Below are 15,970 nucleotides of genomic sequence, written 5' to 3' on the forward strand. Positions count from 1 at the left end.
TTAAAAAGGAAAAAAAAAAAAAAAAAAGGCAGTTAACTCCAATAAGCTTGGTTTTATGTCCATGAAACCTCAAAACTGACCAATCAGAGTCCAAAATTCTCATGGCTACAGTGATTTAATTTAGCTCCCTTTCTTTGTCTATTCCTCAACTGATGAGAGTCCCAACATACATAGAGGGCTGTGAAGCTGACAGGCATACACTCAGGCCATCTTAGCCACCATCTGGAGAAAACCTTTCGGAGACTAGAACTCACACAGAAGAAAACAGTGGAGAAATGGACAGACAGGATTCCTGATACATTGTTTCAAAGTCTGAACATAGTCACATCAGAACAAATGAACTCTAACCATGGACTTCCAGAATATCTGAGCAATCCTTTTTTTTTTGGGGGGGGGGCAGGGGGGAGGGGAAAAAAAGAAAAAAAGAGAAACTGTCCTCAGATACATGAGAAGATGGGAACACATCTTTTTTTTTATTTTTATTTTTTTTTTTAAATTAATTTATTTTTTGAGAGACAGAGACAGAGACAGAGACAGAGTCTCTGTCACAGAGACTCCGAAGCAGGCTCCAGGCTCCGAGCTGTCAGCACAGAGCCCGACGTGGGGCTCGAACCCACGAACCATGAGATCATGACCTGAGCCAAAGTCGGCCGCCTAACCGACTGAGCCAATCCAGGCGCCCCTATGAGAACACATCTTTTGATCCCAATAATCTACTATAACTCCATAGCTCAAGATAGGTCAAGTCTGTATCTCTCTTCAGTGGTTGCAGGACTTCCTTCAGTTTTAAGACCCTGTGAATGCTTCTGTCACTGGAGGTAGTTGACTCCAGAGTTATAAGTACCTAAAACTCACGAAGGATTATCAGAAATGGCACAGTCACTATTTTTTGGTGAGTTGCCAACTCCATCAACTAGTTTTAAGTGGGTTTGATGAGAGATAGGTTCACTGATTTTATCACTTTTAGGTTGCATTCCTGTTAAAAACAAGTCGACAGAAGTCGAACAAGCCAATATGCCGTCAAAAATGGCACAGAAAACAAGAGTGATTAATTCTATCCATGGCTACAGAAATAGTAGAATGAGAAAGTGTTTTTCTTCCTGGACGATTCAAAAGACTTTAAACACCAAGTATGTATTAATAAAGTTGACATCCAGGAAAATGTAGAGAGGGAAAAGAATTACAATGAAAATTTCATGACAATGAGATGTTTTCAACTCTACCGAAATGTAACTTTAAAAAACAGATCCATTCCCATTCTTACTTGGACTTTCTCTCATCGTGTCCATCTCTGGGATTCCGGTCTTCTCGGGTATCTTCCCGCTTTTCTCTGCGGTCATCTCGTCCTTTGTCTTTGTCTTCCCAATCCCTCTGACGCTCTCGTTCTTTATCTCTTTCCCTCGCTCTCTCTCGTTCCCGCTCTCGCTCTCTCTCCCTCTCCCGTTCTCGCTCTCTCTCTCTCTCCCGCTCTTCTCTTTCTCGCTCCCGCTCTTTTTCCCTATCTCGTTCCCTCTCTCTCTCCCTCTCTCGATCATGGTCACGATCTCGCTCTCTTTCGCGGTCCCTCTCCTTTTCTCTTTCTCTTTCTCTCTCCCGCTCTCTGGCGCGCTCTCTCTCTAGTTCTCTCTCCTTCTCTCTTTCCCGGTCCCGCTCACGCTCCCTCTCCCTCTCGCGCTCTCGGTCTCGCTCTCGCTCCCTGTCCCTTTCTCTAGCCCTTTCATCTCTTCTGTCCTCCACTCTGTCTACTCTTCGTTCCTCTCTTCTTTCATCACGCTCAAGCTCGTCATTCCTTCCCTGATGTCGAATTGGTGAGCTTGGTCTTTGATCTACAATGAAAATCAAGTTTTGTCAGTGATTAACTTGACAGATAACCTATTGGTAAGACAGCACGGCAAATTTTAAATTTTATCTGTGTATAGGGTCACGCTGGCAACAAATCAGGTTATTACATTTACTTTTAAATTAATCATCCAAAAAATCACCCCTAGATGTTTACAAATTTTTTTTCTTAGAGGTAAGTTTTATTTGCCCTCTAACTAACATGTTTTCTGCTCCCCAACAACCCCCCTCCCACCACCCGCTGATCCACCTTTGATCTTTCTCTGCATGCTCCCTACCCTACCTCCAGCCCACTGCTCCAACCCCACTTTCTGCCATCTCTACCCTTCACCTCTGATCTTCTCTGTCCCCCCAGCAGGACCTGAGAACACTGGTGGCAAAGGATAGGGGCAGCAGGAGGTGTAGAACATAGGAGCTGAAGGAAAAAAAAAATTTCCCTCGTAAGTCACACCTCTAATTTCAGGCTAAAATATATACACATCAAAGTGCAGCTATTATGTGAGGAAAATATAGTAGAACAAAACATCTGTCAATAATTGTTGCTGCAATATCAATTTATCATAAACTAGAATATTAAGGGTACTGATGCTTAGCAATCTTGAAGTAATCAAATATAAAGTGTTTCGTATTAGCGATATATATTTATACTAGGTTAGAAGTTTTATTCGATCATATAACTGACCACTCAGATGAAGAGCTGTTTTCTTAAAAATGTTAACTGATAATCTCATCACATTTTATATATATATATATATATATATATATAAACATATACACACACACACACACACAAATATATATGTGTGTGTATATATTTTTTTTTCCAGTACATAAATCATATAAACACAGAGAAAATGAATACATGCTGCCCAAATGCCCAGTTGAGCAGGAAATTAGTCTGGGATCAAAAAACGTATAAGAAAATGGTGTTAACCTTTCCACAGAGCTAGCAATTTTGGAAGTAGTTTATTGTGGCACAGTCTAGGGTACTGTGATGTTCCTATTTTCATATTATGTACTAATGTTTATGGGTTAGTCATCAAGGTCATACTGCAGTATGGTCAACAGGTTTGCAAGTGGAATATCTAGCACCAACTTATTAAGCAGAATAACTTTAGGATATTTCCAGGGAAAGGTTCAATGTAGTAATTTGAAGATCCTGTCTTATCACAGACAAAAAAGACAAGAATTATGGACATTTGCTCTTTAGAGGTAACAGATCAATACAGAAGTTCATAGAATTTTAACACTGAAACAAAACAAAACCTTCTCCAGCCCTTTCCTTCTTAAAAACACAGAAATTATGGTCCAGAAGTTGACTAGCCAAAGTCATAGAGATGGCAGATTTATTAGGACACCAGGACTATAAGGCAGTTCTCTTAAACCCTTTTTCACTTTTGCTGAAACCAACTTAAAATGGTTCTACTGTGCACCCTTGATTCCCCAAATGCCACATATTTATGGTCTTAGACCATTTGAGTTCCTGGTTTAGGGGTCAAACTAATGTCACAACGATTACAAAACAACCTGAAATTCAATACTGCAACTTGTAGTAATTCATACTTGAAATTTCCGATTATACCAATGTCAGAGAACAGACAGTTTTATGCACTCTCTTCTCTGACAGATAAAAACTGTTTTCCCCAACCAAAATGACAATGTCCCTTACTTCAAAGAAAATGAAAAGGATATAAGAACACCACTTTAATGTATCTAAATTATTTTTCCTATCTTTTCCCCAAAATGTGTTCACCAAAGATGTGATTCTCTTCATATATTTATCTTAATGAATGACATACCCATTCATGAAACCCGGCATCTCTGAGTTATCTAAGTCCTATCAATTTCACTCTCAAAATATTGCTTTATTCCCTTTCCTCTCTCCATCCCTACAGTTAATATTATTAACACAAACTCTGATCACCTGTTACATGTCTATGTCACCAACAGTCTGTCTAACTGGTTGGTATCCTTCCCCAGACTCGCTTATACTTTTTTCATGAAAACTCTTTTTTCCAACTGCTTAAAAAGAGTGGTCTTGTAGGCAGTGAAAAGCAATTACATCAAAAATTTTAGCCTGATTTATTAGGCTATGTAGAACTTGGCCCATAGTCTCTCACCAATCCTTTCTACTAGCTTCTTTCCTTCCCTACCAATTATGGCATATACCTCTACTCCAACATCAGAATTCATTACTGCTCCAAAAGCATACGTTTCTTTTAGTCCTACATGTTTGCACATACTATACCCTCTCCCTGCAAAGTGTTTCTTCCACTGTTCCTTCTAGCAAACTCTTTAGGGAGCTTTCTGGATTTCCTCACAACTCTCTGTGCTGCTTTGTTGTCTCACAGAACTTCATATAGTGGCAGCATTCATCCTCCTTCAATTGCCTGTTTGTGCCCTAATCAGCCCATGAAGAACTAAAGGGAAGACGGAAACTCCTGAGCACAGAACAAGGTGCCTGGGCACATCTCCACCCTCAACGTCTATCACTCTCCCTACTGCTCATCATACCCGGGTCACATTGGTCTTCTTTCAAACTCTAGGACATATTAAGATACTTTCCCTCTTGGGGAACTGGCACATACTCTTCCCGCTGCACGGAATGTTTTTACCCTCAATCTCCGCAATGCTAGCTTCTCTTGCATTTATGCATCTGCATAAATGTCATCTCAAATTTTTCATAAACCATCTGAAGTAGGTCCCTCTCTTATCCTTTATTTCTATCTAGGCCCCTTCTTTGTTTCCTTGATTGCACTCAATAGTCATTTCTCTTTTGGAGGAACAGGGGTGGTATCTTCCCTCCCGTGAAGTTCTACAAGGACAAGAACTACTTTACTTGAAGGACCCTAGCAGAAGTGCATGAGCTCTCAAAAAACATGGTAGAATATGTCAGTAACCTCAAAAATACAGTGCTATTTTAATCATACAACTGGTATTTACTGAAGTAGTTACAGTAAAGTAAAACAGAAAGAGAACAGGACTTGCAATCAGAAGATACGAGTTTGAATTATAGCTGGAAAACTTACGTCTCTGTAATAATGGCAAATCACTATCCTTCTCTTAGCCCAAATCCCCTAAGTTATGAAACATGAATTCTCTTATCATATCTCCACTCACAGGAATATTATAAAGATAAAAGGATTGTAAAGAATATTTTATATATATTCTCTGACTTAATATTGTAAAAGATATTAAGTCGGGGCACATATATATAAAGCAACTATCAAAATTCCTGGAAACTCAATACATGGATGGTTGAGAAATAAAGCTAAGATTGAAACCAAATTGTACTACTGAATTCAGGAATAAGATGAAAAAACCCTGAGCTCGGATATCAAACGGGGGGGTGGGGGGGGGGGAGAAGAGATATTAAAAAAGCATAGCATTACGAGGACATAGCATTAGATTAAACAGAGGTGAATCAGCATTAGGGAAGATAGAATTTCAGGTATCAACACACAACATATAAACTCCAGCCTCATCTGTAACTAAGGAAGCCCTACACATCTTTTAACCCAAATGCATTAGGCTTACCCTAACAAACTCAAATCAACCAAGTCTGATCTCATCCATACTCCCAAAGTACCTGGTGTCTTAGTGGCTTCGTTCTCTCATCACTGCTCATATCAATATACACTATTACCTTTGCGATTCAGTCTACTATGAAGCATCATTATTCAATTTCCTACCCCTTCAAGTTTTGTACTGTATTAATCTCAGCATTATAGCAAACCTTACTTTAGTAACCAGCCAAAGTTAGCAAGACCTTCATAAGATCTTAGAGTTTAAAATGCCCTAATATATACGGACAATAAAAGCTTGTTAAAGAAAGTCCTTATAACCCTTCCTAAATGACTTCCGGTAATCTTGTTGCAAAACTGATTTAAGAGAGTAAATCTAATAGAGTAGAATCTGATACAGATATACAAGATTTTTAAGCTTAAGTTTTAGCTTAAGATACGCCAGAATTTTTAGCTTAAGATATACAAGAACATAAAATTAGCCAAAGCCAAGTATTACAGGTTCTCAAGAAGGAACATGCAAAAAATGTTTCTTCGAACAATCCCCAGCCCTATCATCATCTTTTCCCCACCCTGTTCTTTTGACAGCCCTCTAAGACTTTATTATTACAACTAATGAGTGAGTGGCCAGGATACCGGGGTGAGAAAGTTTAAGTATCTCCTAAATCAGAAACGCCTAGACTGGCACCCAAGCATCTATATTCTTCGAAGGGGTATAAGCCATTAGGTTAAGGCGAGAGACATTCAGCAGGGAGCCTCAGTTCTTGCAGTGTGCAAGCGCTTACTGCACCTCAGTACCCACTCTGCTGCCAACCAGGTACTCTGGTGGCTAACCACTTACATACTCTCCAATAAACAAGGAAGATCATATGAGTGAAGATAATAGTTTCAAATGTGTCAATAAGCAGAAGTCTTAAAAGATACATTAAAAAAGTAAACGGAGGACGGTTTTTCAAAAACGATTCTCCCAACCACTGGTGGTCATTATTTAATAATACGCCATCTGACAAACCTCTCTCTCTGTTGTCACGACGGTCTCTCTCTCCATGTCTTCTCTCAAACGAAGAATCCCTTGCTTGATCTCTGTTGTCTCTTTCAGGATATCTGTCTCTTTCAGGATAGCTACTTCGAGTTTCCCAGCTGTCATGATAGTTGCTACTACTACTGTGACTATCAATTTGAGAACCTCTTGTGCCTCGACTTCCTAAACAAAGGATATTCACACAAATGTTTAAACACATACACTTTATTCAACAAGTTATATCAGTCACAATCTTTTTTCCCAAATAAAACATACAAGTTAAGGTGTGTTGGGGTTGCTGCTGTTTTTCTTTTTTGGTGTTTCAAAGTATGGTAATCATTGTTGAAAAGAATATTAAACGTTGGATCGTAACACCCAAATGGTCTAATGATGGGCTCGGGTAAGCTAGGTCCCAGTTTTTACTATCTATTAAAAAAGTCATAATGGAATCATAAAGCAAGAAGACTCATTTCAATTAACCCAAATCCTCCTCCCCCCCCCCCCAAAAAAATAAAAGCTATCCATTCATATCTAATTCACAGAAATATCATGAAAATAATGAAAAGTAGATGTATATTATTGCTTTGATTACAATTTGTAGCAAAAACATTCCAATACAGAACCAAAGTACTTTGTTAACATTAAGTGGTGCCTAAAAATTTTCATTAAAAAATGTGGGAAATGAATGTTCATAGTAGCTTTATTTGTAAAAGCCCAGACCTAGAAAGTACCCAGATGTCTTTCAATGGTGAATGGTTAAACTGTGGTATATCCAGACCATGGAATACTACAAGGACCAACTACGGACACGTGTAACAACTTGGATGAAACTCAAGGAAATTATGCAGAGTGAAAAGGATACCTACGGCCTGATTCCATTATGCAATATTTGTGAAATAAAAATTGTAAAATGGAGGACACATTAGTGGCTGCCAGGGGCCAGGGACTTAAGAGAGGAGTCAAGTGTGGCTATAAAGGGGTCATACAGGGAGTCCTGTGATACACAGTTGAGTATCTTGACTGTGGTAATGGTAATGCAAGGCTACACAGCCACTGCTGGAAAACGGTATGGAGGGTCCACAAAAAAATTAAAAATAGAACCACCGTATGACCCAGTAATCCCATTCCTGGGTGTATATATATACCCAATGGAATTGAAATCAGGAACTGGAAGAGGTATCTGCACTCCCATATTCACTATAGCATTATTCGTAATAGTCGAGACATGGAAGCAACTGAAATGTCCCCTGACAAATGGATAAAAAAAATGTGGCATATACATATAATAGAATATTATTCAGCCTTAAAAAAAAAAAAGGAATAAAAAAAGGAAAAGAAAAGGGGAAAAAAAAAAGGAAATCTTGCCATGTGAGATAACATAGATGAACCTGGAGGACGTTACGCTGGATGAGATAAGTCACCCACAGAACAACAAACACTATGTGTGTGATACCGCTCACATGTGGAATCTAAAACAGTCAAACTCTTAGTAGAATGCTAACTGACAGGGCTGGAGATAGAAGGAAACACAAAGATATTAGTCAAGGGTACAAAGTTTCAGTTGTATAAGATGAGTAAGTCCTAGAGATCTACACTATAGCATAATGCCTGTCCACAGTTATAATACTGCGTTGGAAACTCAAAAATTTGGTAAGAGGGTAGATCTTATGTTAAATGTTCTCATCACATACATACAAAATAACAGAGAACCTGAGGAAACTTCTGCAGGTGATGGATATGTTTATGCCATAGACTGTAGTGAAGGTTTCATGATTATATACGTATCCCCAAGCTCAAGTTGTATACATTAAATATGTGCAGCTGTTTGTATGTCAATCCTATCTCAATAAAGTGGTTTTTAAAAAATACATACAGCTACACACACACACACACACACACACACACACACTCTATAATAATAGGCTTTGAGCCCTTAAAAGAATTACAGAATAATTCTAAATACTATTAGCAATGTATTTTAATAATAAAAATATACGTATAGAATGCTTTAATAATTAAAGACCACAAAGAAGAAACTTAAAACAATTTTTAAAGAATAAAGATGAGCCCCACATAACATCTAGGAAAAAATAAGTTAAATGATAGCTTAGATGCAGCTAAGAGATAATTAGTAAAAAAAAAAAAAAAAAAAAAAAAAAAGATTACATCTGAGGATACAACCCAGGAAACAAAAGAGAGATAAAGAGATGAAAGTTAAGAATCAAAGATGATATAATAAGAAGATTCGACATATGTCTAACCTATGCTGTTTAGGGTCACATTTAAAACAAAAAGATACAGTAAGGTTGAAAGGATGAAAAAAGATACTCATCAAATACTAACCAAAAGAAATGTTAGTAAAATAACGTTCAAGACAAAAAGCACTATTAGGGATAAAGAGGGTCATTCTACAATGATGAAAGGAATAATGTGCCTTATGAGTACCTGGCTTCAAATATTCAAAGCAAAAACTGATCAAATCACACAAAATCGACAAATTCACAATGACAGTGGAAGATTCAACTCACTTCTTTGTAATGTTAGAAAAGGCAGACTAAAACTAATTCCGTGTAGATTTGAAAGCATGGTTAACAAGCTTGATCTCAGAGACACCCTTTGCGTCCAACAATTAAAAGCACACCCAGAACATTTATAAAAATTTCTGAGCCACAGCTAAGTCTTAAATACAAATCCCAAAGAGCTGACTTCAAAGTCTTTTCTGACAACAATTAAAATTAGGGAAGGGGATTTATTTTAAAAAGTATGATTAAAAAATTTAAATCCCTTTTCTACGTAACTCATGAGTCAAAGAAGAAATCGTATTAAAACTTAGAAATAGTGTTTAGAATGGTTACTAATACAATTATCACACATTTCATAACAAAGGAAAACCCAAGAGTAGAAATTAATAGACCAAAAGAGATACAAAGGATACAAAAGAAATACAAACCAAAGATTAGTTTTTTGAAAAGACTCAATCAAAATAGCCTTATCTTTGGCAAGACTGAGCAAGAAAAACAAGGAAACATAGTCATAATAGAGATTTAAAAGAGTTTTGAAACATCTTTGTACCAAAATTTTGAAAACAAATTTCTTAGAAAAATATTACTATACTGCTTTAAGAAAAAAAAACAAATCTATGACTATTATAATAATCTAAATCTGTAATTCTTGTAAGAAACTCAATTGGTAGTAAAAGCTCTAACCATCAAAAAAATAGGAAACCAGGTTTAACAGACAACTGTCGTTAAACTGTCACAGAATACATAAGTAATCATACGTCAATTATTCTAGAGGAAAAAAAGAAGCAACACTTCCCAACACATTTTCTATGTCTAGTATAACTTTGATTCCCAAACCAAACAAGAACATAAAAAATGAACTATGCAGTGGTAATGCTAGAAGCGGTTCAGGCTGGCTTGAAAGAGCCAATTGTGCACATCTCTTCTGCTGTTAGCAGCTCAAAATCTGCCATTTTATAGCATGGAAATTGGCAAAAGCTAAAAGCCAGGGCTTTTTCTGAAGAGTTCATTGTTCAGAATTTACCAACATGCCACTAATTATATGTAATCTCAGCTGAAAACACAGATACTTAATTCAACATTAAGTTTTAACAAACTTATTCTAAAACTTTAAAAAAATGAAAAAATTCCATTTATCTTAGAAATGCCAGGATAGGGGCACCTGAGTGGTTCAGCCGGTTGAACATCTGACTCTTGATTTCAGCTAAGGTCATGATCTCATAGTTCAGTTCATGAGACTGAATCCCACATCGGGCTCTGTGCTGACAGCACAGAGCCTGCTTGGGATTCTCTCTACCTAGCTCTCTGCCCTTCCCCCATGCACGTGGTGTGCTCGCTCTCAAAATAAACATTAAAAAAAAAAAGAAATGCCAGAATAGTTAGAAATTTTTAAAAATATATAAAACGTAAGTAGAAAAGTTAAAGGGACCAACTATGACCTTCTCAAGATCCAGAAAAAATGGTCATGATAGAAGCTGTTAGCTAAGTTGGGAAAATTAGCAGACATCCTTAACACAGTAAAAAACATCTGCTAAAAATCTTCAAACACCATGCTTAAGAGTGAAATGCCAACAATAATACTTTAAAATCTGAAACAGAGCAAAGAAGCCCGTTATACCACTCATATCCCATATTATACTGAAAAAGATTCTCAGCAGGTTATTGACAGTACATAATCAGAAAAGAAAAGCCAAATCTGTGTGTTCCCAGACATAAATGTTTAAGAGAATCTAACTAGATCTACTATGAAAATACAGCAACATAACAATGTAAGATTAATATACAAATCTCAATTATCATTTCCATACACCGACAGCTTAGAAAATAAAGATTTTAAAAAGATATTATTTAGTGACACAGTTATTCACTGAAGCACTGTTCAAGAACAAACAAGAGTGAACCACCTGAACATCTATCAATATAGGATTTACAGTAGTCTTCCCTATCTGTAGCTTTGCTTTCTGCTATTTCAGTTCCCCAAGGTCAACTGGGATCCAGAAGCAGGGGATTCTCCTCCTGACATCTGGTCAGAAGGTCAAAAGTAGCCTAAGGCTACCTCATGATGTCTACATTATTCACCTCACTTCCTTTCATCACACAGGCATACACCATGTCACCTCACAAGGGTGAGTACGGTACAGTAAGAATTTCAAGAAAACCACATTCACGTAATTTTCATTGCAGTATATTACCATTGTTTTATTATTAATGTCTTACTGTGCTTAATTTATAAATTAAACTTTATCACAGGTGTGTATGTACAGGAAAAGACCCAATATATATAGAATTCAGTATTTTTTTTAATGTTTATTTATTTGACAGTGCGTGTGTGTGCACATGCATGGGGAAGGGGAGACCCAGACTCCCACGTGGGCACCTGAAAGATGCTCAATATCACTCATCATCAGGGAAACACAAATCAAAACTACAAGGACACATCACCTCACACCTGTCAGAATGGCTAAAATCAACAATACAAGAAACAACAGGTGGTGTGGAGGATGTGGAGAAAGGGAGCCCTCCTCCTGCACTGTCGGTGGGAATGCAAACTGGTCCAGCCACTGTGCAAAAGAGTGGAGGTTCTTCAAATGGTTAAAAACAGAACCACCCTACGACACAGCACTGGCACTACTAGGTATTTACCTAAAGAATATAAAAATACTACTTTTGACCTAAAGAATATAAAAATACTGCTGCAAAAGGATACATGCCCCTCTATATGTACAGCATTATTTATAATACCCAAATTATGGAAAACAGCCCAACATCCACTGACTGATGAATGGGTAAAAAAGACGTGGTATGTACATATACGATGGAATATTATTCGGCCATAAAAAAGGACGAAATCTTGCCATTTGCAAGGACATAAAGTCAGAGAGTATAATGCTAAGTGAAATAAGTCAGAGAGAGACAAATACCGTAGGTTTACACGCATGCGGAATTTACAAATAAGTAAAGATTAAAAAAAAAGAGAGAGGCAAAGCAGAAGCCAGACTCTTAACTACAGAGAACTACCAGAGCTCTGGCGGGTGAGGGGATGGGTTCGACAGGGGATGGGGATTAAGGAACATACTTGTGATTAGCACTGGGACTGTATGGAAGTGCTGAATCTCTATACCGCATACCTGAAATTAATATTACGCTGTATGTTAACTCGAATTTAAATAAAAGCTTATAAAAAACTTTACAGTATATCCTACAGTAGACAAATGCACCAAAAAGAAGGGGTTAGTTGTTTATCAAGTTGACTGAAGTGGAATGATCTCCAAGGTATTTTTTAAGTGAAAAGAGCAGGGTATAGAGCAATACATATGTTTTTTTAAAAAGTGCATTTGTAAAACCAGAGGGGATGAGTACACACACAAATCTGCTTGTGTAAAATATTTCTGGGAAGGATACAGACAACACTGGCAAGAGAATGAATGAGGTCAGGGGTAGCGGGGAGGTCTCTCACCACACATCCTTCCATACTTTTGAAATTTTAAGCCATGTGAATGCATTATTAAAAAGAGAGAGAACTTTTTTTAAGTACCATTGACAAGCGCACCAAAAATGCTGGGTACCCAGGAATAAAACCTGTACAAGGCTTTAACAGGAAAAAGTTACAAATTCATCAATTTGATGCATTTGAAAAAAAATCCAACAGTTTTCATGAAATTTTTTAAAAAACAACTCATTTAAAAAACGTGTATGAAAAAGCAAAAGGCCAAGAAAAACGACGACTACTATGAAGGAGAAGGTAAGGGGCCTTCAGCTTAGTGTGAAGCTGTAATGTTGACCAAGATGGACCAAAAGATCAACAGAAAGAATGAGTGCTCAGAATTCTGTAGAAGCATTTCAGGGGAGGGAGAGAAGACAGTGGAGGGAAAAAGGCCAAAACGAATTCAGTCCAAGCAGTTCGGAGACAAATACGTTTAGGTGGGTAGTTACTGGGTGATGGCAAATGCGTTTTAGGGGAAGGAAAGTGGCTCGAGATTCTGATATGCGATAATCGGAGGTGGTGTGAAGCGAGCACAAGCACACTGCGGGATACACAGTCGTGTCTGATACCATGAAGTCTGAAAGTCCACCATTTTAATCCCACTTGAATAATCATCTTACCATACATGTACCTGTTTACTAAAAACTATTTTCTTTTCATTCTACTTTTATGCCTGACAGCAATTTTCTTAGCGTTCCACATTAATCAAGAGGGTAGGCATGACTGGATATAATTCAACCAGGGGATCTTAGGATCGGGATCCATTTATCTTTTGCTGCTTGGGCAAATTCCTAAATCTTAGGAATTTAACTCTTCCTATTTGGAATTTATAGGGAAGGCCAAAATTCAACTAGTTGAAAATTACTTTGACAAAATGATGACTAATGAATGTAAAAAAGAATGCATTTAGAAAAGAAACCTTAAATGATTTAATAATTTCTATATAAACATACAAGATACAGTTTATTGACAAGTCAAAAACCTTACCCTTTTCAGGTAATTCTGGACCTCTCCCCCTACTTCTGCCCATCCGGTCATTCCTAATTTCACTTCGAGACTCATTTCTGGCATCATTCCTTATTTCAGTACGAGAGCTTTCTTCTCTCAAATGGTTTCTGCCATAACTTCGGGATTCTTCCTGATAGGCATCCTCCTTTCGATGGGTGTCTCGACTTTCACGGTCCCTGTAGTCGTGGGTATCACGAGCAGACCGAGAATCTCTGGGATCACGGCTCTCTTTGTTATCTCTGCTATAATCTCTCATCTCCCTGGAGTCCCGAATGTCTCTGGAGTCCCTCAGTTCCCGTCGGTCTCTAGTATCCCTGGCATCTCTTCGATCCCGGCCATCTCGAGGTTCTCGGTCATCTCTGTGGTCTCTAGAAGAGCTCAGATCCTGTTCATACTCTCGTTCTTCTCTTGTGTCCTTTTCTCTATCTCTTTTGCTTCTGGTCTCTGTAAGGCAAGTGTGGGAACGAACTAGAATTCCTTTCACAAAATTTTGAGAAACAAGACAATTTACGTAATTTGGAGCTTAAACAATTTTTGAAACATAGTAATTCATGTTCGTTGCAGACAAGAAAGAAAGAAAGAAAACATGGGCAAATAAGAAAATTAAGACCATATATAAGCTAAAATTCCAAAGGTAATTTTATTAACGCCTGGATATAACTTTGTTCTTGATTAGATAAACTCTGAATAGGATCTTCCAGTGCCCCAACTTACCCATACTTACAGATCTTCAACAAATGAAACAAGTAAGTTGATCTCCTATCACTGATGGCTTATTTTTTAGAAACTACTTTTAGATCCAGAGCTACACAGTGACTTTAACCACCTCCACCAGACTAGACCACCCATGACCACCTCAAATGTACTTAAAGCACTTAAGAGTGGCCTACAGTTAGTAAGGTGGCTGGCAAAGGGATATTGTTATTCACCCTCTCTTTTCTTCAACTGTTTAGTGGGATCACTCCTGTCTCTAAAGTTTTCTCTACTTAAAGCATTTTCTAATACTTCATAGAAAAATAAGAAAAGAGCTGCAGTTTTTAAGAAGTTGAAACAAAACTCACTGATCATTTATTTCAACCTTGTCAGTGTAAATGAAGAAATAAGAGGCCCAGAGCCTAAATGGCTCAGGCGACCCCCTTTCTAAAGGGAATTTGCAAAGCAGAGAAACTATTCTTTAGATATGCCTGGAAGAGGCATAAATTTATTATAGCATAAATCTGGTATGACATCAAAGGATTAACAAGAGAACCTCAAAAAACAAACACTGCCTTGTTTTTAAATCAGTTTCCTTTATATGTTGCTCTTAGACACTCTGGAACTGCCTCAAGATCTGAGGCTATTTTAGCAAATGTAGTAGCTTTAATACCTAAGACATTGTAAAGTTGTCTTCTTTTCTCTTTGCCCCATAACTAGGTCTATAGACCTTCTCCAGCCACCTCAACACCTAGTGTCCACAAGATCCCCTAGATTCTGCCATTAATAACTCCTGCCAGTTACTTTGTCCATGTGCTTATATCCACAAATGCCTTTAAGAACAGAAGCATCAGGCAAGGATTTGATAGGTCTCCATCCGTTTTTGCGCACACCTGTGACTTCGAGTCCTCTTTCAATGCCAACTGTGCCTAAAAATATGTTCACTCACTACCAGATCCTTTTTCCACAGGTCCCCCAACTGTCTTTACAAATGTATCTAGTTACTGTATTTTGTCATCTACTTCCCCATTCTTCCACTAAAATTAGTTTTATTTCAGAAAATGACATCGAAATGGAGGAACAAACATCTGCTACATCTCTTATGTGGAAGGTTAAAGAAACACCTTCCTTACAAAGAAACTAAACACATGGTTTATTATTAAATGGATTCTTCCTGTAATATCAGCCACTCTTAGCACAAAACAAGCATTCTTATAAGACTTAAATGAATACTATTTCCCCTCATCATTATTTCAAAACAAAGTTATTAAACACACTAAAGAGTTTTCATTCAGTCAGTGGTCATTAAATATATACTATATTCCTGGTCAACTCTAATTAAATATCTTATTAAAATTAATAGATAGGTGTTAAGAGAATTTTCCCATCTTACCAAAGTTCCATAAATACTGCTATGCCAATCTGGTTCCAAAATCATGTACACAAGAAGCAATTCTATGCAACAGATGTTCTCTCTGGTCCCTACCTATGCATTCATCATTTTCTTGAATAAAAGAATCTGATTAACTATTGCTTGCACTGTTGATAGAGAACAACCAAATTCAACACCTTTCATAGGAGACTGCGGTAACATACTCATGGAGAGGCTTATTTTAAAATGCATGTTAAACAGAAATGTTGCAAATAAGCGGTATTTCCTGAGTACTCATTACGTTCAAACACCAACTCAGGAGAAGTGAGGAAAAAACTTTAAGTAAATAAGGACAAGAAGCTTGGACAAGGAGTAGAGAAAGAGATGTACTGCCAGATTAGAATAGCATCTCAGCTTGAAGAGGGAGTAGCAAATCCAAAGTTAACTTAATTCTCAGGGATCCAGAAAGGAAAACAGCTTTGCTTACTTCTTTCTGGAGTTACACCT

The 15,970-nt window shown here is 37.5% G+C and overlaps 1 protein-coding gene across 9 annotated transcripts in view; it reads right to left on the reverse strand.

Moving 5' to 3' along the window:
- The window catches only part of ZC3H13 (zinc finger CCCH-type containing 13), a 96,474-nt gene that overhangs the window by 20,746 nt on the left and 59,758 nt on the right, over positions 1-15,970 (reverse strand). For 5 of the 9 annotated variants that reach the window (XM_078433519.2, XM_078433521.2, XM_078433516.2 and 2 more), the window contains 4 exons: positions 13,378-13,842; positions 6,376-6,567; positions 2,171-2,254; positions 1,265-1,826 (listed from right to left, as the gene is read on the reverse strand). In XM_078433519.2, coding sequence (XP_078289645.2) covers positions 1,265-1,826; positions 2,171-2,254; positions 6,376-6,567; positions 13,378-13,842 — 1,303 coding nt within the window. The remainder of the gene's footprint in view (positions 1-1,264; positions 1,827-2,170; positions 2,255-6,375; positions 6,568-13,377; positions 13,843-15,970) is intronic. The other 4 variants (XM_078433533.2, XM_078433535.2, XM_078433522.2 and 1 more) reach the window with 3 other exon arrangements.

This window comes from Panthera onca, chromosome A1 (assembly GCF_046562875.1).
Source record: "Panthera onca isolate mPanOnc1 chromosome A1, mPanOnc1 haplotype 2, whole genome shotgun sequence".
In the NCBI taxonomy this organism is placed as follows: domain Eukaryota; kingdom Metazoa; phylum Chordata; class Mammalia; order Carnivora; family Felidae; genus Panthera; species Panthera onca.